At 42.5% G+C, this 27,458-nt stretch overlaps 1 protein-coding gene across 2 annotated transcripts in view; it reads right to left on the reverse strand.

Moving 5' to 3' along the window:
• Positions 1–15,265: 15,265 nt before the first annotated feature.
• The window catches only part of PCDH19 (protocadherin 19), a 143,681-nt gene continuing 131,488 nt past the window's right edge, over positions 15,266–27,458 (reverse strand). For both annotated transcript variants that reach the window (XM_082208594.1, XM_082208593.1), the window contains exon 5: positions 15,266–21,736. In XM_082208594.1, the coding sequence (XP_082064720.1) occupies positions 21,144–21,736 (593 nt within the window). In that variant the 3' untranslated portion in view covers positions 15,266–21,143. The remainder of the gene's footprint in view (positions 21,737–27,458) is intronic.

Here is a 27,458-nt window from a genome sequence, read left to right on the forward strand (position 1 = left end):
CGGAAAGTCATCTAGGCACCCCTCAATAATGCTACAGTTTATGACGCATCCCTCCCTCCGAAAGCACTCAATCCCACACACCTGGTACAAGTTCTCGGGGTTTTCATGTGTTATTACATCTTCCACCACTTTACGGGAAGTCATTCCCTACATGCTATACACTAAGGGCTCCTTCTCACATTCAGGGCAAAGGCAGGTTCCTGCGTTTCCAGGGCACATTTTCTGCAACATTTGTTTTCTTACATTTAGGGATAGGCAGATCTTTCCATTTCAGATCTCTCAATTTATCACTCTTCTAATCTTAAATCTAAATCTTTACATTTCCTCAGCAATCTGTGAGTATTCTTTTTAAATCCCCATGAAACTTTATCAGCCAGTCAGTGCCAATTTCTTCCAACGCACACATTTTTGTGTGCAGTTTTTACTAATGTACATGTTTTTTTGCAAGCTATTTCTCCTAGAATTGTAGAGTTGGAAGGTACCCCATCTAAACCAACCCACTGCAGTGCAGGAAATCACAGCTAAAGAATCCCTGACAGATGGCCACACAACCTCTATTTAAAAAGTCCACCACCTTCCGATGTCATCCATTCCACTGTCAAGCAACTCTTCTCCTGTAATATAGAGCATTTTTGCATTATATTTTCAGTAATATATTCAATTCTAGTCACATTCTCTTCTTATATATGCATTTTGTAAACACTGTTTGGTTGGGGAACTGCATCGTAAAATTTAGAAAAATGCAAAAAGAGTATCTTTAGACCCTTAAGAAGAGCTGGTCACTGTTGGCTACGGTGCCGGCTCACACCGATGAAATCCAAAAAGGAAGTCAAAATTGCTGCAGTTTGCATATTCATCTGTGGTCATGAACAGAAATCAGCCATGCAAATGTTACTCATATTTGTCCAGATCATTGTTTTTAATTCCACAAATAGTGTATATTAATGATGTGGGATTTTTAAAATTTTGCTCTGCCCTTTCCTTTGCACTGTGAGTTCTGTTATATAAGCCACATAATTCTACATTAAATAGTGGACAACAAGACAAATAACATAGTATTTGGCAGAAACAGAAATGCAGGACAAAGGAAACAGTGCTGATTGTGACAAATACAGGTGTGGACAGAAGTCAGAAACCTCCTATTCTAGAGTGCAGAAAGCAACATTATGCCCTCCAGATGATTGTTGCACTCCAAACTCCTATCACTCCCAGCCAGCATGGCCAATAATCAAGGATGATGGGAATGGTAGTTTAACAACATGTGGAGGGTACAACATTGCCTACCCCTGCCCTAGAGCAAGTCAATAGTTTCATTCCACTCTGAAGCTAGACCCAGGTGATCAATTGCAACACGCAGGAAACCTGAACGAATTAAATTTGGGTTGCCATATTTCAATAAGTGAAAATCCAGACACAAAAGTTGTTGAAGTAAGTTTTTGGGCTACTTTTAAGGAAATTCACCCAAATCCATACTTCCAACATAGGTTGCCATACATCTGAAGTTGCTAGGATGTTTCAGCGATTTCTACCCAGACACTGTTTTCAAAGGCCAAATCCTGGTTGTGTTTGCATACAGGACGTATGGCAGTCCTAATTAAATACTGACATATGGCATTGTTTTTAAGAAAGGTATAATACCAGATAACTATTAAGTGCATGGTGCAGCGTGGCTAAGGTCTGTATGTGTTGTGGGTGGCAGCTAGTCCTTCAAGATAGCATTAAAGAGCTACTGTTGGGATGTGTTGGTGCATTCAGTCGTTTAAAAGCTGCATTTTCATTGCACAGTCACAGGAAGCCCCTCTTCTGGTGCATTCTATGAATGCAGATTTGAAACCAAATAGAGACACATGGCAAACAATATTAACCCCATCACCAATCAAGCTTAAAAGCTTTTCCTCAAGAAAAACACAAGGAGATTGCTGTTAAATAATTGCCGCGTGGGTTCAGAGCTCCTGAGGGCAACGGTGAGATAGTTTCGGCAACAGCAAAATGCCGTCTGCCAAAAGGGAGGAAAAAAGCTTGGCTCCTACATTCTGCTCAGTGCCGGGTGCTACCAATAAAACCTTCTCCAGTCTCCAGGGGAGAACTGAGCCATATGGCAAGGGAAGGTCAAAGCTGTGCGCTCGACCTATTCATTGCAAGGCCTTATGAGAGTCAATAGAATAATTTTCAACTCAGAATCTCTGAAAGGAAAGAAGTCCGATTTTAAAATAAAGAAATGGAAGCAGCAGCTCTGGCAGGGCCTGTTGGCCTAGCCAAAGGTTTTCAGGGCCCCAATTTTATTCTATTTTTAAAGAGCTGTGATAATGAAACTTACAGGAAACCAAAGCTGCAGGATTTCGGGTTTTTTGTGGGGGGAGGTAAAAGAGTTGCCTGGCAACATGACAGGTAAGCTGTGAGGAAAAAGCAGCAATCACAAACATAAGGCCTACTTGACAGTGGAAACACTTTTAGCAGTATGGGCCTAACATGCAATTTCTATTTAAAAGGGGGGGGATGGCAATGCTCGAGAAGTCTGCTTGGAAATGACATCCTTTACTGCCGTGTAAGGCAGCTTCCTGAGTTCCTGAAATGCTGTGCACTGCCTCCTGTTCCTGTAGGACAGGCATGACCAAACTTCACCCTCCAGCTGTTTTGGGATTACAACTCCCATCATTCCTAGCTAACAGGACCAGTGGTCAGGGATGGTGGTAATTGTAGTCCCCAAACAGCTGGCGGGCCAAGTTTGGCCATGCCTGCTGTAGGAGAAGATACAAAGCAGCCTTATACTGAGTGAGACCACTGATCCATCCATATCAGCATTTTCTGCACTGACCCCCAGCAGCTCTCCACAATTTCAGGCTCAGGAGTCTCTTGCAACCGTACCTGGACATACCAGGAATTGAACCTAGGACTGTCTACATGCAAAGCAAATGCTCTCCCCCTGAACTGCCCACCTGAGAAGCACAAGTGTGACAAATCCTGAACAGAGCAGCTTCCCAACTTCTGTATGCAGCTATTGCTGCACTCAGATTGGTATATCCATTTCTACATGTATCTTATCAGGTCCATCTATTGTAAGAAGAGTGCGGAGTGATGCATACACAATCACAGAGTTGGAGGAGCCCTTGTTGGCCATCAAATCCAGTCCCTTGCTTGGTGTAGGAGAGCCTGACCTAGAGTATCCCCAAGAGGCAGCCAGGGAGAGTCCATAACCCCTCTAGGCAATTGGTTTCATTCTCAAACTACAAGGACTGGGGTGGCAGTTATTGGAGAGACAAGCCTTCACCAAAGTACTCAGGTGAGCAGCACAATCCAAACAAGCCAAGGTCAAGCATGGAGAATCAGTCTAGGGCCAAAGGCAACAGGCCAAAGTCAACATCACTTGAAGTTTCAGCAAGGTGGGAGGAAGAAGGAGCCACAGGTCTGTGTCACTCCCAGCAATTGGAAGGCTCAAAGAGGAATCCTTCTATGCTCTTGCCTTCTTAACCACAACTTCTGGCAGTTAAGGAGCTATCATGGATTGCTTACTTAAGACTTTTTGTGTCAGTGCCCTTGAGCATGGAAGGGCTGCTCCACCTCCAGCATTTCCAGGGTTCTTCATCAGGTAACAATTGGTGGATCCTGCTAGTGGATCCTCAGCATTAGATTCGGGGGGTCTGCTTGCTCCTCAAGGTCCCTGTAGGGTGTCTGGTTTGTCTTCTGAGGACCCCATGACTGGTATCAGGTCAGGGCTAGGCATGGCATGCTCCTCCTGTTGAGAGGTTTCTCGTAATATTAACCCAAATCTACCCTCGATAAATTTAAGCCACATAGAACTGTTCCTATCCTCTGGGGCAACAAAGAACTAGACTTTGCCCTCTTTTGTGTGACAATGTTTCAGGTATTTGAAGAAAACTACCAGGCTGAAGTCTTAAATCGCTAAGTTGCTTGTTATTTCTGCTCCTTGGGTCAATTGGCAAGTCAATCTTTCTTCCATGGCAGCTCTTGACTCTCTCTCCTCTCACAACTCTGGGCTTCCAGCTAGTATCAAATATTGGCTTTGCATCTTCACCATCAAAAGCTCTGCAGATCTTCTCTCCACTCACCTTGGCAATATGACCTGCATGTGCTTGTTCTATCTGATGTGCAGGGTTGGTGGTCTCCTCCTCTTGAAACAGGGTCTAGCGTAGAGGATCTGTGGGCTTGAGGTGGAGTTCCACTGCTGGCTGGTGTAAATTCTCACAAAATGTAGCTCCACAGGCAGCTACACTTTGCTCTCTTTGTCAACTTCAAGGCACAAAGGAAGGCCAAAACCCAGGCAAACTTCCATCTCAAACAACTCCAGCTCAAGAGGAAAACGAACCCAGTTCCAGCCCAGGGCTGGCCCAGTGCAATAGGCAGCACAGCCCTTTTTCTGGAACAATAGAATTCCAGAAACATTCCAACTAATTGGGAACTTTTTTCAACTATGGCGTTCATCTTGCAAGATCAGCATACTTTAGAGTGGGGGGGATGCAACAGTTTGAGCATTCAAGACAAAGCTGCATCTTCAATTTCTCAAGCATTTATACAGTGCATAGTTAAACAATTGAATTTGCTCCTACAAGAGGCAGTGATGGCCAACAACTTGGGTGGCTTTAAAGAGGATTAGACAAATTCATGAAGGATAAGGCTGTCAATGGCTACTAGACATAATGGCGCTGTTTTCCACCTCCACAGTCAGCGGCAGTATTGTCTCTGAATACCAGTTGCTGGCATAATACTGTTGCACTCTGCTTGTGGGCTTCTCAACATACAGCCATGCAATTATATTAGGGAAGTTGTTTGCAAAATGTGCACATTATAAATATGCACTAAAATGCTAGTGAATTTTCATGAAGACTATATAAAAATCACAAACTGATGTGGAAGTCAGTTGGAGAAATAAGAATCTGTGGTAGTGAATAACTTGATTCAATCTTACATCAAACCAGGAACAGGCCCTAGTAGGAACAGTGTCCCTATTTTCCAAAGATGTCCCTGATTTAGAGAAACTGTTCCAGTTTCTGATTTGAACCCAGAATGTCCCGCTTTTCCTTAGGATGTCCCTATTTCCATTGGAGAAATGTTGGAGGGTGTGGAGTTATTCTGATCCCCGAGCTGCCTGAAGGCAATCCTGTATAGGGAAGTTGTTGTTTTTTTAATGTTTTTATTTGTTTTTATATGTGTTGGAAGCATCCCAGAGTGGCTAGGGCAACTCAATAAGATGTGTAGTGTATAAATAGTAAAATTATCGTTATGGAATGGGACATCCCTATTTTCATCGGATAAATGTTGGAAGGTATGCTAGAAATCCATGGCAACTGCATCCTTCGTTGATGGCCTTCCAACTTCTGCTTAAAAACCTTTAACAAAGCAGAACCAGTCATCTTCCAAAGCATTCTGCTCCACTATAAACAAAGGGTGTCATCAGGAAGCTTTTTGCAATATTCAGTCCAAAAAGATATTAAAACACATATGAACTTCCTATATGTCTGGATAGGCTCGCCTAAACAAAAACATTGTGAAGCAGGCACCAAGCGGAGTATGGCAAAGGTGCCTACCTGGTGCAGGGAGATTGGTTTTGTATGCATGCAGAATGAATATCATATGACATCTGCAGCCATGCAAGTTCTGCAAATCAAAGCACTTGAATGGGCATGTATGGGGTAAGGTGATACTGGAAGATGATGATGGTGATGGTGATGGTGATAAAATCAACAGCCTTCTCTGCTGCCTCTGACAAGGCTCCCTCTACAATGCCTGAGGCTGAACAGGCAATGATAACTGCCTTCCAGGAATAATAGAAGCTTGACTTACTGGGAACATACTTTTTTGACTTACTGGGAACATACTTTTTTGCATTCAGGACTGCTGAGGGGCACATTTCAATGCATTGAAATGTATGGGCCTTTGCCGCTCCATGTCACAAGGTTGCCATTGTTTCCACATTTTTAAGCTACAAAATGCCCCTGACTTAGGGGGCTGCATAAATATCCTTTTGATTGAAACCTGGCCATTATCCCAAACTTTCCACTTTGGAGAGGGCAGGGGGTGCCTGTTCCTCAGCCTGGTTTATTTTCCAATTAAGCCCCATGACCCTTTCCCCTCCCTAGGCTCCAGCCCAGCTGCTTAGGAATGTGGGGCATCAGAGCAGGTTGTCACTCGGTCCCACAGGCCAACGGCTGAGTGGAATCTGATTATAACAAGCCATTTGCCCTCTGCACTGTAAGTCTCACCTGGAAAAGAAGAAAGGGGGAGAGGGAATAAATAAAGGCCGTTTGGGTCCAGAGCATTTTGCTGACACCTTTGGTTTGCTGGAAAGAAGAAAAGCAAGCAGGCAGGCGAACACACTCACTCCAAAAGTGCAAGGTGTCAAGAGTTTTTCTAACTCATGATTGGTAACTCGTAGGGATGCTGTGCATTTAAATGAATCCAGTGTAAGCACATTTGCAATTCCCCGTGATCATCAGATAGGGTTGGAGTTTTTTTGTATGTGTGTGGGGTTTTTGTGCTGCCCTGGAGAAGGGTTTAGATTTTAAAAATAAGCACAAACTTTTTTCAGGTGTTTCTGGAAAAGCAGGAAAACTCTGCTTTTCCTTCACTTGCAGGTTTTCCATCTATCCTGTCATCCTCAGAACGAGGCATAGAATTTCAGGAAAACCTGAACCAGGCTACAAGACCAGTTGTAGGTTTTTTCGGATGAAGGTTTTTCCGGGATAGAGACAAAATTCCAACATTTCACATTAGAACGTAAGAAGAGCCCTGCTGGATCACCCAAAGACCACCTATTCCAGCATCCTGTTGTCAAAGTGGCCGACCAGATGCTTATAGTAACCCTGCAAGCAGGACAGGAGTGCAGTGGAATTTCCCCAACCTGTACTTTTCAGCAGCTGATATTCAGAAACAGACCACCTCTGGTAGTGGAGGTAACCAGGGCCGTCTTTACCCGGGGGTGCAAATTCTGGGGTTATCACTGCCGCTTTTTATTTTTTCAAGTCAGCTGTTTTTGCTGATTCCCCTCCTTAAAAGGTCAACAAGTTTGACCTTCCCCCCCAAAAAAAAATTTGGGGGGCACTGGGCAGATCTTTGCGCCCCGGCGCTGCATATGCTAAAAACGGCCCTGAAGGGAACACGCAGCCATAATTGCTATTAGCCTTTGATAACCTTCTCTGTTAATTTGTCTAGCCCCCCCCCCTTTCTAAATTCAACTAAGTTGGGGGCCACTACTAAATCTTATGGTAGTGAATTTCATATAACTATTCTTCTTGCCCCAGATCTCCCACCATTCAACTTCATTGCATTCCCCTGGGCTCTAGTCTTATAAGAGAGGGAGAAAAACCTTTTGTTCCCTGTTAGAATTCACTGCTATACATGTTATCCACAGGCCACTCCACCTCCATCATATCCCACCTTACTAGCATTTTTTATAAATGAAAAAGCCCAAAACGTAACATTTTCTCATAGAGAATTTGCTCCAGTCCCTTGATCATTTTTGTTGCTCTCTTCTGAAACTTTTCCTGCTCTACAATATCCATTTTGAAGTAACCTGACCAAAACTCTACCTGCTATAGTATTCCTTGCGTGTTCACACCATAGATTTGGATAATGGCATTTTGATAATTGGCAGTTTTATTTTCCATTCCTTTCCTAATGGTCCCTAACATGGAATCCCCTCTTTCACAGCTGCTGCACACTGAGCCAACGTTTTCATCAAACAATCCACTGTGATCCCAATATTTTTTCATTGCAGATCTTAATGTTTTTAGTGATGTGCTCCTTGATTTGGGGGTGTCTGCTTACATTTCTTCTGCCAAAGTTTTGCTTCTCATTTGAACAAAACTTTCGTTTTCTGAATGAAGCCTTTTTGCCTCTTATAAGCTCTTCAACTCGGCTTGTTAACCCAGCTGGCCTCTGTGGAACCTTCCCTGATTTTCACTACACATTCTACTGGAGCTCCTGTTATTGTGGGTTTGAATAACCCTCAAGAATTCTGGAGAGATTTGACCCTCTTGACATCTGCTTTCAGCTTCCTTTTGAGTAGTTTCTTCTTGCAAAGTCAAATGTGACTATGTTGGATTTCCTTGGCAATTGTCCACTTAAAAATACTTTGATAGTGTTGTGTTGTGGCCACTTTTTCAATTAATTCAACAACACATACCTCACCAGGTCCTGGAAGATAAAGTCTAAGGTCACCTTCCCTCTGGTCAGTTCCATGACTAGGGTACAATCGTTTAGGATATCTAGAAATGTTACCTCTTTGTCATGGCTGGAGCATGCATTCACTCAGTCTATGGGATGGCAATTCAAATATACTACATTTATTGTTTGACTCCCTCCTTGGTTTCATTCTCCATCTCATCATTGCCCTGGACATTTTTGGTCAGAAAGGCAATATTATGTCCCTGGTACTAAATTACTCTTGGACCCCAGTATTGCCACCCATAGTAATTTTATGGAAGGCTGTCCTCCTTGGGATTTCTCAGTGTGCTCTTTGACATAGACAGTGACACCACCTCCAATACATCCTTCTTTGTTCTTCCTAAACAGGTTGTATCCAGAGATAGCTGTGTCTCACTGGTTATCTCCATTCTACCAGTTCTCCTTTATGCATGCTGTGTTTGTGGTTGCTTTAAATACCAAGCACTCCAGCTTGCCAATCTTGGCTCAGAGACATTCACCTATACTTACTCAGTGTCTCTCTCCAAGAGTCTCTGGAATGTGCAGGTTCTCCTACAGTGCTTTGGCCTCTGGATTTGCTATCATTTTCCCTTGCACTTTCATTGCCTAATTTTACCCTTCTTCCATCTGGACGTTTTCACAAACATTTTCACTTTCACCCTGGTCAGTATTTTCAGGATGGATTCAAGGGCACCACCAACCTTCCTAGCTCCCAGATTACTGGAACATCATGGGCTACCAAACACTCCTTTGCCAAGTCCAGGTATTACCTGAGGGCAACCCATGGATAGCCCTTCTCCCAGAAATATTGTGGGAGCCTTGTTGCTTCAACATGATGAGTGAGGTAACTTAGATGGCTTTTAAACTGAACAAATTCATGGAGGATAAGGTGATAAATGGCTACTAATCCTGATGGCTGTGTTCTGCCTCCACTGGTTGGACACAGTAATGCTTTTGACTGCAAGTTGCTGGAAACCACAGGTATGGAAGAGTGCTGTTGGGCTCAAGTCTTACTTACCAGCTTCCCATAGACATCTAGTTGGCCACTGTGAGAACAAGATGGTGGAATAGATGGGCCATAACATTGATCTGTTGTTCATTGCTTTGGTGGCTTTTATCTCTGAAAATGGCTATGTGCAGAAGATTGTTGATATCAAGGAGACAGTTTCCAGCATTGATTGAGATGGTTGTTTATAATCTTCTACCCAATGGCCACCAGTGATAGTAGAATTTGATGGCTTCAAAAGGGGATTAGATAAATTCCTGGAGGATAAGGCTGCTAACTATTTCTGCCTCCACTGTTGGAGGAATTATTGTCTCTGAATACCAGCTGCTGGAAATAACCAATGGGGAGCGTACTGTTGTGCACAGGCTCAACAACAAACTACATATCTATCCGCACTGCACATTTAAGGCACTATTTTACCTTCCTAAAAAGTCATAGCTTCCCTCAAGGCATCCTGGGAACTGTAGTTTGTTACGGGTGCTGAGAGTTGTCAAAAGACCTCTATTCCTCTCACAGAGCTACAGTCGCCAGGGTGGTTTAATGAAAAAACCCTCTTCCCAGGAAACTCTGGGAATTGTAGCTCTGTGAGTGTTTAATGTGATATAGTAGTGCTTTCAGTGTTTAATGCAGATGGGGTCTCAGTGTGTGCCTGTCCCTTTAAAATACAAGTGATTGGGAAGAGGCTGCTTCATATACCATATTTTTCGCTCTATAAGACGCACCAGACCACAAGACGCACCTAGTTTTTGGAGGCGGAAAACAAGAAAAAAAATTTTCTGAATCTCAGAAACCAGAACAGCAAGAGGGATCGCTGCGCAGTGAAAGCAGCAATCCCTCTTGCTGTTCTGGCTTCTGGGATAGCTGTGCAGCCTGCATTCGCTCCATAAGACGCACACACATTTCCCCTTACTTTTTAGGAGGAGAAAAGTGAGCCTTATGGAGCAAAAAATACGGTACATTTTATTTAATGGGCAAGTTGATTTGTTTGTTTATTTTTTGCCTTTTACTTCTGAAGATTTATGCCCTGGGCTGTTGTCATAGCACATGAGTACAAAAAACCAGCAGCCCTTTCAACCAGTGGTACCTCCTTATTAAAAATCCATCCCTGGAATTCAAATCTAAAACACTACATTCATAGCTTCTTTCTGCTGCACACTGTTTGGCTTTTGCGTAAGCGCAGGCACCTTGTAGAATCTTGATGTATTTGAGGATGTAATTGAAAATATGAAATCTAAAGATTTTACAGTAAACATCGACTGTGTTTCTACACGCTAGTGAGCTGTGGATGTGCTTTGTACACAAGGTATAGATCATGAGCCCATTAGAAGCCATGGGTTACAATCCTTGCCTGGCACAAATCAGCATGGTGCTCTCGGCTATAGTGGAGTCTAGCTGCCTTAACTCCAGCATCAGGCTCACACCCTTGTTGTTTATGTGACTGCTGTCCTTGAAAGGAATAACATTTAGCACATTACTCCTGGCTGGAGCGTGACTCTGGAATCCTTTTGTTTTGTGGAGGTCTATAAATCACCTGCCTCACCTAAGCTGTGCCCCACAGGCCTGTTATTTATGCAAACTTCAATACCAACATGATTATCATCTAAGCACGCTGCGGTTTTAAGACACAGTGAGCTCCCAAAATGTACCCGGAAGAGGCACAGGCTGTTGACAGCTGGCCAGGAAGCTGGGAGGGGGAAAGATATCATAGCGCTGGCATTTCAGACAGCTCAGCCCTGACGGCAAGCAGGAGCTTTGTAGAATGCATAGTGTAATGATTCTGGGCTAACAAGTGTTTGAAGATCATCGGCCTGATCCATCTCTATTACGTCGCTCTCATTCAGCATCCGTGAAATCCAAAGGGAACATGGTGCTATTGTGCTTGTAGGCTTCTTTCATCCCTCTCCTTTCTCCCCAAAAATCCACAATCTACCACTGGGCAATACCTATATCTGGACCAACCGAAAGGTCATGAAATAATGAGCAAGATTTTGAGTTCTCCAGAATTCTTATCCAGGCAGGTTGTTACATGGAAGAGGAGGATGAGGAAAAGTTTCAGAAGCAGACAAATTAGGTTGGATGTTGAAGTCAACATGGAGATTGGAGCAGATGGAACACATCTCTGCTAGGCACTGAATGAAACAGGTTACAAATCTAGGGTTCAGGTGAAATGAACCAGTGGCCACTCCCCATTTTGAAAGCTCAAAGGTCAACTGTTAGAGACCCAAGATGGCTGAAAAATGAAATAGAATTGGTCAGGGTTACCTGCCATCCCACACTGACCTTAAAGGTCCAGGGAGCAGCAATGCAGGGGCAAGTCATAGTAAGCCATATCCTGGTTTACTGTGATGTGCAAACCAGGCTAACTGCATTTGCAGAAAAACATCAGTGCATGATGAATTCCAGTGATGTGATTAGGGATAGAGGATAAATTTGGTTCCTTTCCCATTCAAAGTCAAACCAACCTAATTTACACTTTCTGAAGCAATATGTGAACTGAAATTAGGCACTCTTTCAAATCTGCACTTCTCTGAATTTTGCAATGCAGTTCTCCAGTACATTTTTGTACAAAAAATGCTTATAGAAAGTTAAATTGTGCACAAAAATGCATTTACTGGTATAAAGATGCATTATACTAGGGGAAAATTGCTTTACAAAAATTTGTATAATGGGCAAAATTACATACAAAAATTGAGTATATTAAGAGAAATTGACACTAAATTGCTGTTGAATTTTCATGAGAACTTTTTTTTAAAGCAAGCTGATGTGGAAATGTGGAGAACTGAACTTAAGATTGGAAATTCAAGAAATGGAAACTAAAACTGAGTCATTCACGCACCTCTGGATATGACAAGGTTCACATGAGAAACCTCCTGGTGCACAGAAGAGTCTATCCAAAGTTGGCTTTTGTATTGGCATTGCAGATAATTGAAAACTGTATCTGACTACTTGTAAGCTGCCCCAGGCTGGAATTTGAGCTCACTAGCATGATTCATCTGGAACAACTAGAATGGGCCACTTTTTTCTGTGGATATGAAGGGTGGTTATATGAAGATGCCTTTATTGGCTGATTTCCCCCTTACAGTGTGATATTTCTTCCATCTTTCCCTATGGCTTTTGATAGCAGATATTGTGAATATTCAACATCACTCTGTTTTACATTCAGGATTTTGACATCCAAAGATTTTGTGCTGCAGCAGTCAATGTATGACAGCAACTGCCATCCAGCATTTTACTAAATCCTACTGCAAGTCATCTATCAGATACTGTCAATTACCTACTGCAGTATTTGACAGTGTCTGATAGATGGCTTGCTATAGAATTTAGCAAATGGTAAGATAACCCCACCATGAGCAGCCAGTTTCTAAGCTCTATGGCAAGTTCTGTTTTTCCCATTTAAGGCTGTATTTTGAATTTTCTGACTTTTGCAAAATTTCAACATTTTACATTGTCTTGTTGTAGTTTTACCTCTAGCTCACCACAGCAACTTCCATAACACCCTCTCCAACCCAACTGCTCATTGCTTTCTTTGGTGTTGCTGCTACATATCTTCCATTCTCATCCTATCACAGCGGTGGGGAACCTTTTTGGCTCAGTGGGCCAGATCTTTAGCTTCTTCCATTCTTGTGGAGCCATCTGGCATCATGATGATTTCAGGTGACTGACAGCAGGTGGGGTCCCACCTAGTGTGTTTTCCATAGAGGATGTGCTGGCGAAACATCAACCAGCAGGTTTGAACCCTGCCCCCATCTAGTCACTTAAGTGAGCTAATGACATCCTGTGAGCATGATTGGGGGGAAATGGCCACTCAGGTCAACTTGGACCCCCTGGTGGGCCAAGGTCAGCCTGCAGAACAGAGTTTCCTCATCCCTGCCTTCAGGTATTCTAAGTCTGCAATCTTAACCATGTTAAGTCCTATTTAATTCAGTGGAACCTATTTCCAATAAGTGGGGTTGGGATTGTAGCCCAAACTCTTGAGGGTATGATTCCATCACTCTTGAGTACCACACTGAATCTGCTAAATAAAAATAGATCAAACCAACAGGTTTGGCCATACGTGATGTTGTTAGTTTTGAGCTATAAAATCCAATTAATTCACAAACCTTAAAAAATGGCACTACCTATATATCAACCTTCTAGCCACCATGCTTGCATGTCTTCCTATTGGCTTCCTAGATCTTAGTGGTCAAGTTAGGTCATGTTAGACTTTGTGGGCAGCTCCCTATTTAGAAGGTAATGTGTGTTGCTTCACTTAGTTGAAAATCCAGAAAGCCAACAAAGCTTCATTTAGAGGGATCTGTCCACTATTCTGAATGGGGCCTGAAGTTCTGCCCTAATGGCATCACTGCCCAGAAATATCTATTTCACCACTATTAGGAGGATGCTGGAATGAATGGGCCCTTGATCTAGCCAAACAGGCTTCTTGTTAGCCCCCTCTGTTATGTTCTTCATTCATCAAAGTAGTCCTTGCACCAGTTAGCATCCAACCTTGCAATTCAAGCACCTATCTTTTCTGTGGTGGCCCCTCATTTGTGGAATTCTCTCCTCATGGAGGCTCACCTGGCGCCTTCACTACATATCTTTAGGCATGAGGCAAAAATGTTTCTCTATAACCAGACCTTTGGCTGATTCAACAATCAATGGCCTTTTAAATGTGCTTGTGGGAGGGAGTTATTGGGTTTTCGTTTTGGTTGTTCTTATCACAATATGTGTTTTGTGATTTCAGTTTGTATCTGTGATATTTGGATGAGGCGTAGTATGAGGAAGGACCACCTGTCTTTGAAACTGTTCTTCTTTCTTGTCTTTTTCAGAAGGACTATAAACCTCATTGCTACTCAGAGGGAGATTATCATAGTTGTCAACTTTTCCCTTTTCTTGCGAGGAATCCTATTCAGAATAAGGGAATTTCCCTTAAAAAAGGGAAAACGTTGCCAGCTATGGATATTATTAATATGCTGATATATCTAGATGGAGTCTGATATGTGTTGGGTATTCCCTAAGGCCTAAGCAATTTAGCCTAGGACTATTAGATCAATCAACCATGTGTCCTTCCTTCAGTTCCCACTCTTTGACATCCTGCCTGCTGTGCTTTGTTGAAAAACTATCCAGAAGCAGCGGCAACCACCGAGTGCATGAAATTGCAATATGCTGGGCCAAGTCATTGCTCCAGTTACTCCAGTACTGTTGCCTTTTGTTGGCAGCAGCTACCCAGAATCTCAGGCAATGTCCTATCCTAGCTCTGCTACCAAAGATCCTTTTAAGTGGAGATGTTGGGGATTTAGCCAAAGACCTTGCACACACAATATGTATGTGCTCTCATCCATCTAAGCAGTTGGTAGATGGTGACCAGGAATGAAGAGAAACAGAAGAAGCAAGAGGCATTGCTTCTGTAATGGACAGTCAACAAAAGCCTCTTGGATGGCCTCTTCCTCTCTCCTGCAAGAGTGGCCCCATTTGTTTTTGGTGAAGTAGATTTGCAAGACTATTCACAGCAGGGAAGGTCTCTTGTGCAGTGGCAGAACGCACACAGAAAATCCCAGGAATCTCAAAGTAGGGTTGGACAGAACTCCTGAATGAAACTCTGGGGAGCCACTGCCAATAAGTGTAGACAATACTGAACTAGATGGACCAATGGCCTGACTTGGTATAAGGTCTTAAGTTCCAAAGCAGGCTATGCATGCAAGGGCTCTGCTGGGATTGCCATACGTCCAGAGTTTCCTGGACATAGCCAGGATTTGGTCTTTGGAAATGGCTGAAATGTCCAGGAAAATTCAGGTGTATAGCAACCCTTGTCGGGACTCTAGATTTTTGGCAAATTTCCTTTAAAATATCTCAAAAAGCTCTCTTTTTTGAGATTTTGCAAATTAAGTTCAACAACTTTTGTGTCTGGATTTTCACATTTTGAAAGGTAGCTCAGCACAAAATATGTGGGACAGGGAAGGAATACACCAACGTGTCTAGATAAAGGAATAGAGAAGGATGTGCAGCAAGAGTGATTCTGCTTCTCTGGGCACTTCTTGCTGGACTGATTTTTTTTAAAAAAACAACACAACCCTACAAACACAAATCTACTTCAGTTGACAAGCAAACCCACACAGGCAGATTTAACCAAACACTTATTTTCCATTTTTATTCAATAATTGCCTTTAATACTAAAATGCATTAGATTCTTGAAGCAGAGAAATAAAAATCACATCAAAGTGGGGAAAACAGTTTGCATCAGGTTTTTTAAGAAAGAAAAAAACAATGTGGCAGGTACACCATTCTTTTCAAACAGAGTTGTAATAATTTAATAAAGCTGCTTTATCATTTTCATAAAATAGACAGCATGGTGATTATTTCCCCCACCCCACCCCATTTTTCCCTGTTTACAATGATTCAATCACTGTGAAAATGTACATAACATACATATCAGCATATACAACAAGTTTTGTTCTTCATATTATCAGCAGCAGAGACACGTGAGAAAGCAGGAGAAAACTCAAGTCCCACCAAAATCTTTCCACTGCTAAGCGGGCAACACAAGTGTCTTTAGCATCGCGACGTGTCTCTTTTTCTCCTTTGCTGCTGCTGCAGGACTTCAAACATTTCTGCAACTTTAGACCTTGGCATTTGATTAGCGCCAGGTGGCATCCGTTGCTGAAAAACACAAGCTTCTGCCAGGTCAGCTCTTTGTCATAAAGATTACAAGATCCCAGCTTGAATCAGCTGAACGTCAGCTGATGCCAGTAACAAATCCATTTTCACCGATGCCACGGTGAAAATCTTGCCGGGTTCCTCCACTAAAGTGAATACAACTTCTATGCCGGGTCAACGATTATCTAAAGCTGCAAAGACAGCTGTACCAACACGATAATCAATTTCCCCCCATTGATCGACAAATGAAGTTTCCATTTGTGATTAGTTTCTCTCTCTTTTTCTCTTTCCCGCCCTCCCTCTCCAAGAGTAATTTCAACATATTAATTGGATAACGTGTTCTTTACAACTTGTTTCCTATTTGGAAAAAAAAAGGAAAACATAGTTCACTTCTGCACAATGTGTGTGATCCACAAGCCATCTCCAGCTTCACAATAAAACAAGGGAAATGGCAACAGCCTCATCTTGACAACACAGTTAAATGCTCATGTTCATTCCAGCCATGAATCATATTTTACCAGCCCTTCCCACGCTACTGCCTTTGTAAATTTCATTCAAACAACAACAAAATGGATGTTCCTGGGAGGAAAAAGTATAATTTGACTTGTGAGAGGAACTGCCTGACGGCTAGTCTAGCAAGTAGGCAGAGGGTTTTCCCTCCTTCTAAAATGAACTACCCATAAATCCACTCATGTTATGGTATCTTTGGAGCTAGATACTCAGAGAATAAGCACTGATTAAATTACAAATGTGAATAAAAAGCATTGCTGCAAATCAAAATCCATATTATACCTGACCGGGGGCAGGGGAAATGCTACGCTGATTCAACAGGTAAGCAAAGCAAGTTTGACAGTGAGGAACATTTTGCAGGGTGCTAATATGACTTTCCATGAAATGAAAATAAGTGAAATGGTGGCAGCGAAAAATATTTGCAATCCTATCTTTGATAAAGGCAATGAGGGATGGCTCAAGCGCAACAGTGACCCCCCCTATCTGGAGCTTTGCATGCTCTACAACAAGCACGGGCAGCCCTTGCATCTGTATAGTGGTCCATTCATTTCAAAGGATGAATGGCCCACAAATCCTTCATTGAAATGAATAGCCCTTCATTTAAGTGAATGAAGAAGCCCTTGCTGCTGGGGAGCTTTCATAGGAAGGGCTGCAGCTTAGTTGTAGAGCACATAATTCATATGCAAAGGGTTCCAGATTCAATCACAGTAATCTCCTGTCTGAAACCCCAGAAATTTCCTTTGTGAAACCCCAGTGTAGGCAGTATTGACAAAGTTGGGCCCATGGCCTGCCTTCTATGAGATGATGTAACAGAGCACATGCACCCGCTGAGCCATTTGCTTTTGCATATGCCAACACTTGCACACTACAGAATTTTCTTCCAGAGCAACCTATGGACAGAGGGCATTGATTCCTTGATGTGCTCTTTCTGCTCTACTTGGACAAGGATCCAACACTAGTGAAGCATGAAAGTGGCTAATGTCAGTAGGCGCAATGTTTTCACCTATGGATCTACAAATTACAAAATGCCACAAATCTCATACAATGAGTCCTGTGAAATCAGCGCTGGTTGGAGGTGGGAACTGTGAAAGGGGTGTGTGTGTCATGCTGGGATATTAAGCAGAATCTTGTGAGTCAGGTGACCCAGGAGCCAAACTCTTACCACTGTTGGCATTATAGCTCCAACTACCTCTTGCACTCCCATGGTCTTGACAGTTTGCTAAAGCAGGGCACTGGGCCATCCCTTCTATTCTTTCCCAGCTGCTGGCTGGAATCCTTCTCCTGTCTTCCAAATACATAATGCATGCAGACTGGATTTTGCTAGCACTCAGATCTTGGTGCCTATCGCAAATGTGGGGGTCTTTTTACACTAGCAGTACCTATGGATCAGGTCCTATCAAAGGATCATGTTTCCAAGAGTTAGGAATAAGTGAACAGCAATTAAGTGGGCGTGATTTCATTAAATTTTCTTTTTTTTAAAAAAAAGGCAACTTTCAACTTATTGGGCCAAAAAAGCACACTGACAGTCTATAAATTAGATAACTGCATGAAAAAGCAGAACACCAAGCCCTATCCATTTTCTCTACCTTTTTCTAAAGAAAAGAAATTACTCCAGCTTATTTGATCTGCAGTCCGATAAAGATTGGAGGCTGTTTTTCTGTAGCTATTTTTTAATTTAAATAAATCAAAAGTGACTAATTTTTTTTTTTATCAAGATAGGTTAGAGCCAGGAAGATTGTTTCTCTAGAAACCATTATTTTCTGTTGATTGGCAGAGCAAGTGTTGAAACAGCAATATATTTCCTTCCCAGTGATCTCCAAGCTCTGAGGAGTATGTTGTAGAGCAGCAAATTCTATCAGATGTAGGGCTAATAGCAAGAACAATAGCCCTAACCTGTGTTCCCAACCATCACTGAAAAATTATCCAGTGGGAAATAAAAATAGTAGTAGTAGTAATAGTAATAATAATAATAAACAAAACATTCCATTCAATTCAACTAAATTTGTCCCTCCTTTTTTTACCAAATGTTTCTTATGGGGATGGGACAGGCATCACTTCACAATTTCACACGTGCAAATTTTGTAGCCACGCAAAATAGTTTGCCGTGGGTGGGAATGATTATTCACCAATGTTCTGGCTTCAAATGAAAGGGATATATCCATAGCGATCAGCAGCACTCTTCTCATATTTAGGCTGCGATTCCAAAACACACTCACTTAACTGAATACAATAACTTATGAGTAGGCATGTGTAATGACTGCTCTGCCAGTCTGTCTGTTCTTTGATGCACGTTTTCTATTGCCTAGTTTCACTACTTCCATGGTGCACGAAGAAAACCGAATTAACCCCAGCATTCAAAAGAGCATCCCATGAGGATGTGCAAACACACATTCACACTAGCACTCAAATGTACCTACATTTTTGCACTCAGTTTGATAAACTTTGATAAACAGAGTAAGTCACACAGCTTTTTTGCTTCTGGGTGGCTGTCCCCACCCCCCACCCATGCACCTGGCTCATGATGAATGGATGAATCAATTCTGAAAAGTTTGGAAAATCCAAGCCAATCTGCTAAACACACTGTAATGTCTGTGAAGAGTACCCATCCAGACATGCTGTGCCTCTACCGGATCGACTACACTAACTTCCTCCAACCTCCTTCTGATCAGTTTCTGCTAAGGGCAGATAATTATACCATGTCTTGGCTACAGGCATGATTAGATCAATCAGTTACTGCCAAAGCGGGCACAAAACTTCATTTTCTGAAGTTTCTCCGTGTGTCCCTGGGGGACTCTTTGTTCAGTGCTTCCCTGATTCCAATCAAGAGGCACACCCAGAGGAGGAGTTTTTACTAATGCTAATTAACACAGGTGGCATCCTTCCCCCCCCCCACTTACACACACTAAAAAGTTTCTTGGGGGCCTAAGAGTAAAAGTGCAAGCCCTATTTAGTTCCCAAGGAAGGAGGGAAGAGGAGTACTCTACGCTGCATGGTATTTCAGAATTTTAGGGGCTGGGGAAATGGAATAGCCATGAACAAGGACCACTGTTTCTGGAGCCAACACAAATGTCCCAAATGAAATTACAGTTTAGGATTGCAATAAAACAATTTGGACTTCATCCACCTGAAGTATGGAGCACCCCAAGAAAGTGGGTGGTCTGCCGAGCTGTGCCCATGTGATTGTGATTTTGAAACAGTGGACAATGTAGTTAAGCAAAATACTAACCTGAATATATATAATGGCAAGGCCATTATTCATGTAAGCATTCCATGCTGCTACATGTAAATGGGCGTAAACATTTGCTGGCCTGTTCTCATGAGGTGTTAGGATGTCAACAGCACAGTTGCCTAGACCAGCCATATGGAAAATGGGATGATGCATGTGGTAAGTACATTTAAGCAAGTCGGGAATGTGCTTGAAATGTTTACACAAGTAATGATTTAACCTGTGGCCTACAACATACATAAATTAGGCCTTTAAAGCATCCTATTCTTCTGGTTCCTAGATAGGTAAAATAAAAATGGGAGATTTGCAGCAGGAAACCAGAATGTCGTTTTGGAGAAATAATGTCATATTCTTCCTTGAAAATGCAAGGAAAAGGAAAAGGGTGGGAGGGGGGAGAAATTGATCTCATAAAAATTTCAAGACAGTGCATCTAACAACTGCAAATGAGATGCTAGATAACCCCTAAAAGACCTGGGGAAGAAACATCGCACAGTGGTGGAGATAGTATGTGGTACAATCATCTGGCAAAATGACAAAGAGCTATGACAAGATTGGCTCTAAATTTTGCAGTTTCTCCAGGTCTTAAGATTGTTTGTTTGTTTGAAGAAAAGGAACGAAAAAAAAGAAAACAAACTTGAAAGCATTTCCCATCACTAGACATACAGGAATTTGCAATATCAAATACGATAATAGTACAGAGAAGCATGTGGCAGCAAAAGGTTTCCAAAGGCAGGGGTGTCCACAGCAAAAGAGCAACATCTTTAAAAGTACAAATTAGGCTCTGGGTGTGGGATGAGACAGAAAATTCACCGGCCACAGTCCATAACTCCATGGGGTGCTAATGTACATTTGGAGATGTTGAGCATGGAGCCCCTTCCAGCATGGAACACATTGAAGTGGTCCCATCTTGCACATCAGAGCTCCCACAAGTGCACCAAAACTGCCGATCAGGGCAACCCAATCTCCAGTTTGCCATGGCAAACGAGCACCCCATTGCTGAAGTTTGGAGGCATGACAAGGGGAGTACTAAGGGGAAGAGCCATCTCAGTGGTTCAGCATCTCCAGGTAGGGCTAGGAAAGACTCCTGGTCTGAAACCCTGGAGAGCCACTGCCAATCAGAGTAGAAGACAATACTAAGCTAGATGGACCAATGGTCTGACTCAGTAGAAGGCAGCTGATTATGTTTCTAGAGATTACTTGAAACTGAGGTGTGTGGTGTGGTTTTTCCTTTAGCGGTTTTTGTTTCGTTGGGGTTTTTTTTAGATTCAATTCTTCATACAGAATGCCATTTCATAATAAGAGTTTTTGAGCTACAAAAATATATAAATTCAAAATACTTCATAGATAATACTTCCAACCACTGAAATGCCACCACTTCTACCATAGTGGGGAGAAGCTGAAGCATGGTGCTACTTTTACTTAGACCAACACCCCTGCTGCCTGTTGAACCAAGTGGGATTGTCACATTAATGATAGCTTCATATTTTTTTTTATAAACAATACATTTAGGGAAAGCTTTTAAATACAGCGAATTTGTGAACCATCAGTAAGCCGTTAGAAACAATACACACATCCAGTACTGTTGTTTCCTTTCCTTTACAGTGCAACTTAGAGTACTATGTCCTTTAGCCTCTTCACACCAGGTGAGTCCTTCTCTCTACATTCTTGCAGAAGAGGGTTAATCTCATGCATGATATTTTCACTGTCTGCACCCCTCGGCTCCGCCTCAATGGGCCGAGAAGGGCCATTGTTTACAAACGGCTCCAGGTCGCGACTTCCTGGGCAGTGCATTACGTTGTAGGACACTGATGGTTTGCCAGACAAGGGGCTCTTCAGGTGGATAGGCGACATGATGGGGCTGACAGCTTCACAACCATTCCCTGCCTCCCGGATGGCACCGTTTACCTTCGGGCTACAGATGGCCGGATCCACTGTTCTTTTACCTTTCGAGTTGACTGGGGCCCGCTCCTCGGAGACAGGTTCACTCCCCTCTTTGCCAAATGTTGCAAAAGTTCTCTTTGTGCTACAGTCTTCGTAAAGCTCTGTATCCACAGTGGTAGCTTCTATGGAGAGGGACACGACATTCCTTCCATGCTCGGGGGATTTTGCTCGGCTGGGCACAGGGTTCCGGGGCATCCAGCATCGGTCAGAATGGCCAAGGATCCGGCACTCTTCCCGGCAATGAAATCCCTCACTCTGATCTGTAGAGAGAAAGACAAAGAAGGGCAGGTGATATATCACGAGCTGCTACACCCAATCCGAAATGCTCACTTGCTGAGGCTTAGCTCCAAGACCTATTGATAAACGACATTACAAGGAAGAATGCAGAGAAGAAACTTGTTCTCAAAATTGCCAGCTTGGAAGATTTATTGCATTTCATCACATTTCAGAAGGCAGGTTCCTTCTTCTGGGGAACAATCTACAAATAATTAAAAATATAAAAGCCAACTCTTGGTGCACAGGCACAATCATACACAATGCTATTAAAAACATTTGAACCATTTGGAATATATGTAGTATCAGGTTGAGTTCACTATAAAATTATATATAATTATGAAACAAACAAAACAACTATAAAACGAAAGAAGTGTAAGTACAATTACAAACTGTTCCATATATAAATGCAGACTGGGTTATAAAAAAAATCTAGCCATCATTTAAGACCATTATATCATCAGTAGTATGAGTGGTTGGGACAATGTACAGTACAGTACATCATATCATATCAAATCATTTCAAATCAAAAACACACTTCCATCTAGTCACCAGACCCAGAAACTGCTTAGTTTCAGCAAGATTGTCTTATGTGCCTTCAGACAATGCTCTGGGAACAGGCGTATCTACACCACAGCTCTCAAATGTGCTCTCTGCACAGAGAATCCTGGGAACTTGATTTCTTATTAGTAGTAATTGGTTGAATATGACCGCTTGGCGCAGACAACTAAGTATACCTGAATACTTTTGGTCAGATACATATGCCTCAAGAAAACCAATTAGTGTTTGAGGGTATAACTACACCACAGATAAAGAAGTTCAGCAATCATTTCTTCTCCCAGGGAAATTGTTGGAATTGTGATTATGTAAGCCACAGACAGGCAACTTCAGCCCTGTGGGCTGAATGTGGCCCCCAAGTGCTCTTTATGAGGCCCTTAGGACTCTCTCCAGAACTGCTCCACACACTTTTCAAGGGCTCCTGCCTGGAGGAATGTCTTGTGACAGTGCCTCCTGCTTGCCTGAATGCAAGTGGTGGGGTGTATAAGAATCTCTGACTTTTGCATGGCTAGAATACAGTCTTCTTGCCATACAAAGGGAAGAGTCGTGCCCATTGATCTTTTGCCTTTGGCCCCAACTGCCACTGGCATTTGGCCCCCGGGAAGTTGCATGTGCAGGAATGCAGCCCTTGAAAAAGGCTCCCCCACCCCTACTATAAGGCATGTAGAAAAGGAATTACCTGCAAGGACACTAGGGAATCCATTAACAGCTAAATTGGCATAAAACCTACTACCTACGTTTGTAGGGTAGATTTCCAGGAGAACTGCGATTCTGCCTATTTTTAATCCCATATACACACCTCTCGTTTCTATAACAAGTAGTAGACATTGGCAAAGTGACATTTTAAAGGGCTGTTTTTATCGCAGTGGGTTTCTCTCCCCCTGCCCCCACTTCTATTATTATTTTAACAGGCTGAAGTTCAGCCTCCAACAGGCTAGGTGTCGTTCAGAATTTCTGCTGCTGCTGTCAGAACAAAAAGCTGAAGGGAAACACATTACGATGGGAAATAAATTAAACCACATTCAGCCTGCGTGGCTGGCTGCGTAGGAGTCAGCATTTTCTTCTTCCTATTGCCAGCGCTGAAAGGCATTGTGCTTTAAACCTTGCTCGACATGAGATATCCAAGTATAAACTCCACACCAGGCAATGAATTTTGCTGGCTCCTCTTTTTATACTTTAGTTGATTTGTACTTGATTTCCAACGGAACTGCAGTGGTGTTTGTAGGCACCTACCAGTCTGAGAGGGGCTATAAACAAGAATTCTGCTCAGATTCGCCATGTAGCCAGATATTTACTCATGCCAGGTGATGTGCCACAGTTACTTAGGGGCGACTAAATGATGCTTGTTTTACTACTTGGCCACAGTATGAGGATTAACAACAGAAAAACAAAAGTTAACTTTGTGAGCTCTTATGATTGCTAAAGGACTTTGAGCCTGGAAGGATAAATATTCACTGTCCATGCATTGGTCTGAGGACCTCAGGGCCCTGGCGGCATTTGAACATATTGCATATAGGTATCAATCTCACATGGAAACCTATTTGGCCATCTGGAGACTTTATATTAACTTATCTATTTAATTTAAGTTGCGTGTACTGACAGTTATTGTTTCCATAATGTGAACTGATACTGTATATTATTAGTAGTAGTGGTAGCTGTATCTATATTTTATTTATATTAATTCTTTTTTCCCTTTCCCCCTTTCTTTTACTTTTTAAATTTGCAAATAAAAAAATGATTCGGGGTTTTTTTTTCTAGGACAAAGGAACAGGGCAAAAGAAGGTATGAATGTCTAATTATCCATCAGCCCAAATGCCCCCTGAAAGCTAGTTGTTATATTTAACATGCTCTATACTAGGAAGGACAGCAAAGGGTACATTGGAAGTGATATCACTCCACATGACAAAGCAGCTATAGACCCCATCCCCCCCCAAAAAAGCCATAGGAAGTACCGTATTTTTTGCTCTATAAGACGCACCAGACTATAAGACGCACCTAGTTTTTGGAGGAGGAAAACAAGAAAAAAATATTCGCAGCGAAAGCAGCGATCTCTCTCACTGTTCTGGCTTCTGGGATAGCTTTATGGTAATTTAGTACTGTGGATGTATTGTGCCCCCACCCCTCCTGGACCAAAATGCCGTGTTCTGAACAATAAAGCAACAACCATAACCCAAACATGGATCTTGAATTCACATAATCTCACAATGTTTTAGTGAACATACAAGAGAACATTAAATAGTTCATGCATGGCACTTATCAAAGAGATCCAATCACATTTTTTTAAAGGACTTACATGTCCCTAGAGGGTGAATGCCTGATAAAACTTCATGAACATAGGTTAAAGGTGAACATCACAGCTCTATAAGCCTATTGAGTTTCCTGACCCTCTGAATAATCTATTATGCATTTCATTTTCTGCTAATGAAGTGCTAATAATATCTCTATCAAACTCTTGGAGATTTCCATCCTAGATGCAACCAAAAGGAGCACCAACAATTGTCTATATGTATTATCCTGTCGTTACTTGGTATTAACAATAAAGAGCACATAAATAAAGGAGGCATCCAAGGGAGGAAATGTTGTAAGTAAAGGGTGACTTCAATTACCCTCACATTGACTGGGTAAATGCATGTGTCAGTCACAAAAGGGGCGGAATTATCAAGCTACCCTAAATGGCTGTGCCCTAGAACAGCCAGTCATAGAATTGGTAAAAGTAGGGGGACCCTGAACTCCATTACACATATCAGGGTTAGCCTCTTGCCACCACAAGATGCAGTAACAGCAACCAAGTTGGATAGCTTGAAAAAGGGGTTTAAAATAAATTCATAGAGGATAAGGCTAACGACAGCTAATGGCCAGGATGGCCTTTTTACAACCTCTAGTACTGGGGTAAGCAATCTAAGGTCCGTGGGCTGGATGCGGCCCAATTGCCTTCTCAATCCAGCCCGCAGACGGTCTGGGAATCAGTGTGTTTTTACATGAGTAGAATGTGTCCTTTTATTTAAAATGTATCTCTGGGTTATTTGTGGGGCTTAGGAATTCGTTCATCCCCCCCCCCAAAAAAAAAATAGTCTGGCCCACCACAAGGTCTGAGGGACGGTGGACTGGCCCATGGCTGAAAAAGGTTGCTGACCCCTGCTAGTATCAGAGGCAGGCATGGCTGTGAATACCAACTGCTGGAGAACATGAGTGGCAAGAGCACTGTTATATTATTGTCCTGCTTGTGGGCTTCCCATAGACATCTGGGTGGTCACTTTGAATGCCATGATGAAGCAAGGCTCTTTGTACATTCTTACAACCTGGACCTACCTCAGTAATAAAGCATGAGCCCAATCCCTAGTATCTCCGATGAAAATGATCTTGGGTAGCACAGAACAGGTGAAACCCTTGTCTGAGCATCTGGAAAGCTACTGTCACTGGGGGAACAATACTGTATTGACAGTCTGACTTGGTATACAGGCAACTTCCAACTGAAGCGGGAGTTATGTACCAAGGCACCACACATTTAAGTGAAATTGCATATATTTGAAAGACCATTGACAAAGCCTGTAAACATTTTCAGGTCACTTCCAGGTTCAGCATGATGCGCTTGTACACAGACATGCACCTATTAGATGTGCCTAAAACAGTCACAGCCTGTAAGCTCCTTCCTATGTTCCTAACATGATTGAGACAGAACCCATTTCATTTGACCATACCAATTCTTGACTAAAATATTCTTCTTTGGAATTCAGTAGTATCTTTTAGTAAACACTCTCACCTTTAATTAGCCACCTTCCAGCTCCATCTCACTTTCCTTATTTTCCATAACATTAGCCAAAACCACAACTAAATCACACCTTCAGAGTTTGATGTATTGAACCTCACTCGCACCTTGCAAACACACAGACCTTGGCATCCACTCAGCCACAGTGGTGGATCCCAACTGTCTGAGGAGATAGTTCATTTGGGCGCTTTGTTCATCTGTGTATGTAACTTCTGCTTTTCAGCTCCATTTGTATTTCCACCACATTCTAGCACAAAAAAGGGGGCTAATAAAAATTCTTGGCACATAACACAATGCAGCAAAAAAAGAGAAAAGGGGGGGGGAGAAAGAGCAGCTTTAGCACTTACAGGGAATCGGCTTGTAGAAAAGAAAACCTTAAGGAACTTGCGGAAGGCAGGGAAACAAAAGAGGAAGAAACCAAGTGGATGGAATCTTGCATCTTTAAGGCTCCTCTCTCCTTCACAGCAGCCACCACATCGTTCAAGTGGCAGCAGCAAGTGACTGTGGTCTGGGCGCTGCTGACCCTTCTCATTATCAGCAAATGAAGCTGCCAGACATGTAAACACACTGCTTAGAAGTGTTTAAATACTGGTGCCCAGTAAAATGCTGGCTTTACTGTTTTCAGTTCTTGAGCAAAAACAAAGGATTAAATGTCTCTATCTTCCTGTTCATCCCCAAATGAACACCTGAAGTCAAGACCATGATATTCTAGTATTTTGCACAAGCGTGGGATTGGGTATTGCATGCCTCAATCAGCATCCTGGTGATCGTTATGTATCAATGCATGCACCTAGTACTTATGACTGTGAAGACCTGTGTGTATTCTAGCATTCAGCATAAGCATGGGACTTGGCACTGCATGCAGAAATCTGCATACTGATAAACTTTATTTGTTTGCTTTTAAAGAAAGCTCCCAGTCCAACTGCAAATGTGGGGGTTAGTAATCAAAGTTAAGGGGCACAGTGGTACCTCGGGTTAAGAACTTAATTCGTTCTGAAGGTCTGTTCTTAACCTGAAGCTGTTCTTAACCTGAAGCACCACTTTAGCTAATGGGGCCTCCTGCTGCCGCCACCACACGATTTCTGTTCTCATCCTGAAGCAAATTCTTAACCCGAGATACTATTTCTGGGTTAGCAGAGTCAGTAACCTGAAGCGTCTGTAACCTGAAGTGTATGTAATCTACAGTGTAATCACTGTAGATGGTTTCTACCAGTTAGGAAGTTGTTCTGTGATACCCCTCCCAAGAATTAGGAAATTGACGGTTAATGCTCCATTCAGGCTTCTTTGTATAATCTATGCAGGAGGCAGAATTCTTCTCCCCTTTCCTGATGTTTTGTTTATTTTTTGTTGGAAGCTGCCCAGAGTGGCTGGGGTAACTCAGTCAG

The sequence above is a fragment of the Podarcis vaucheri genome (assembly GCF_965113315.1).
Source record: "Podarcis vaucheri genome assembly, chromosome: Z".
Classification (NCBI taxonomy): domain Eukaryota; kingdom Metazoa; phylum Chordata; class Lepidosauria; order Squamata; family Lacertidae; genus Podarcis; species Podarcis vaucheri.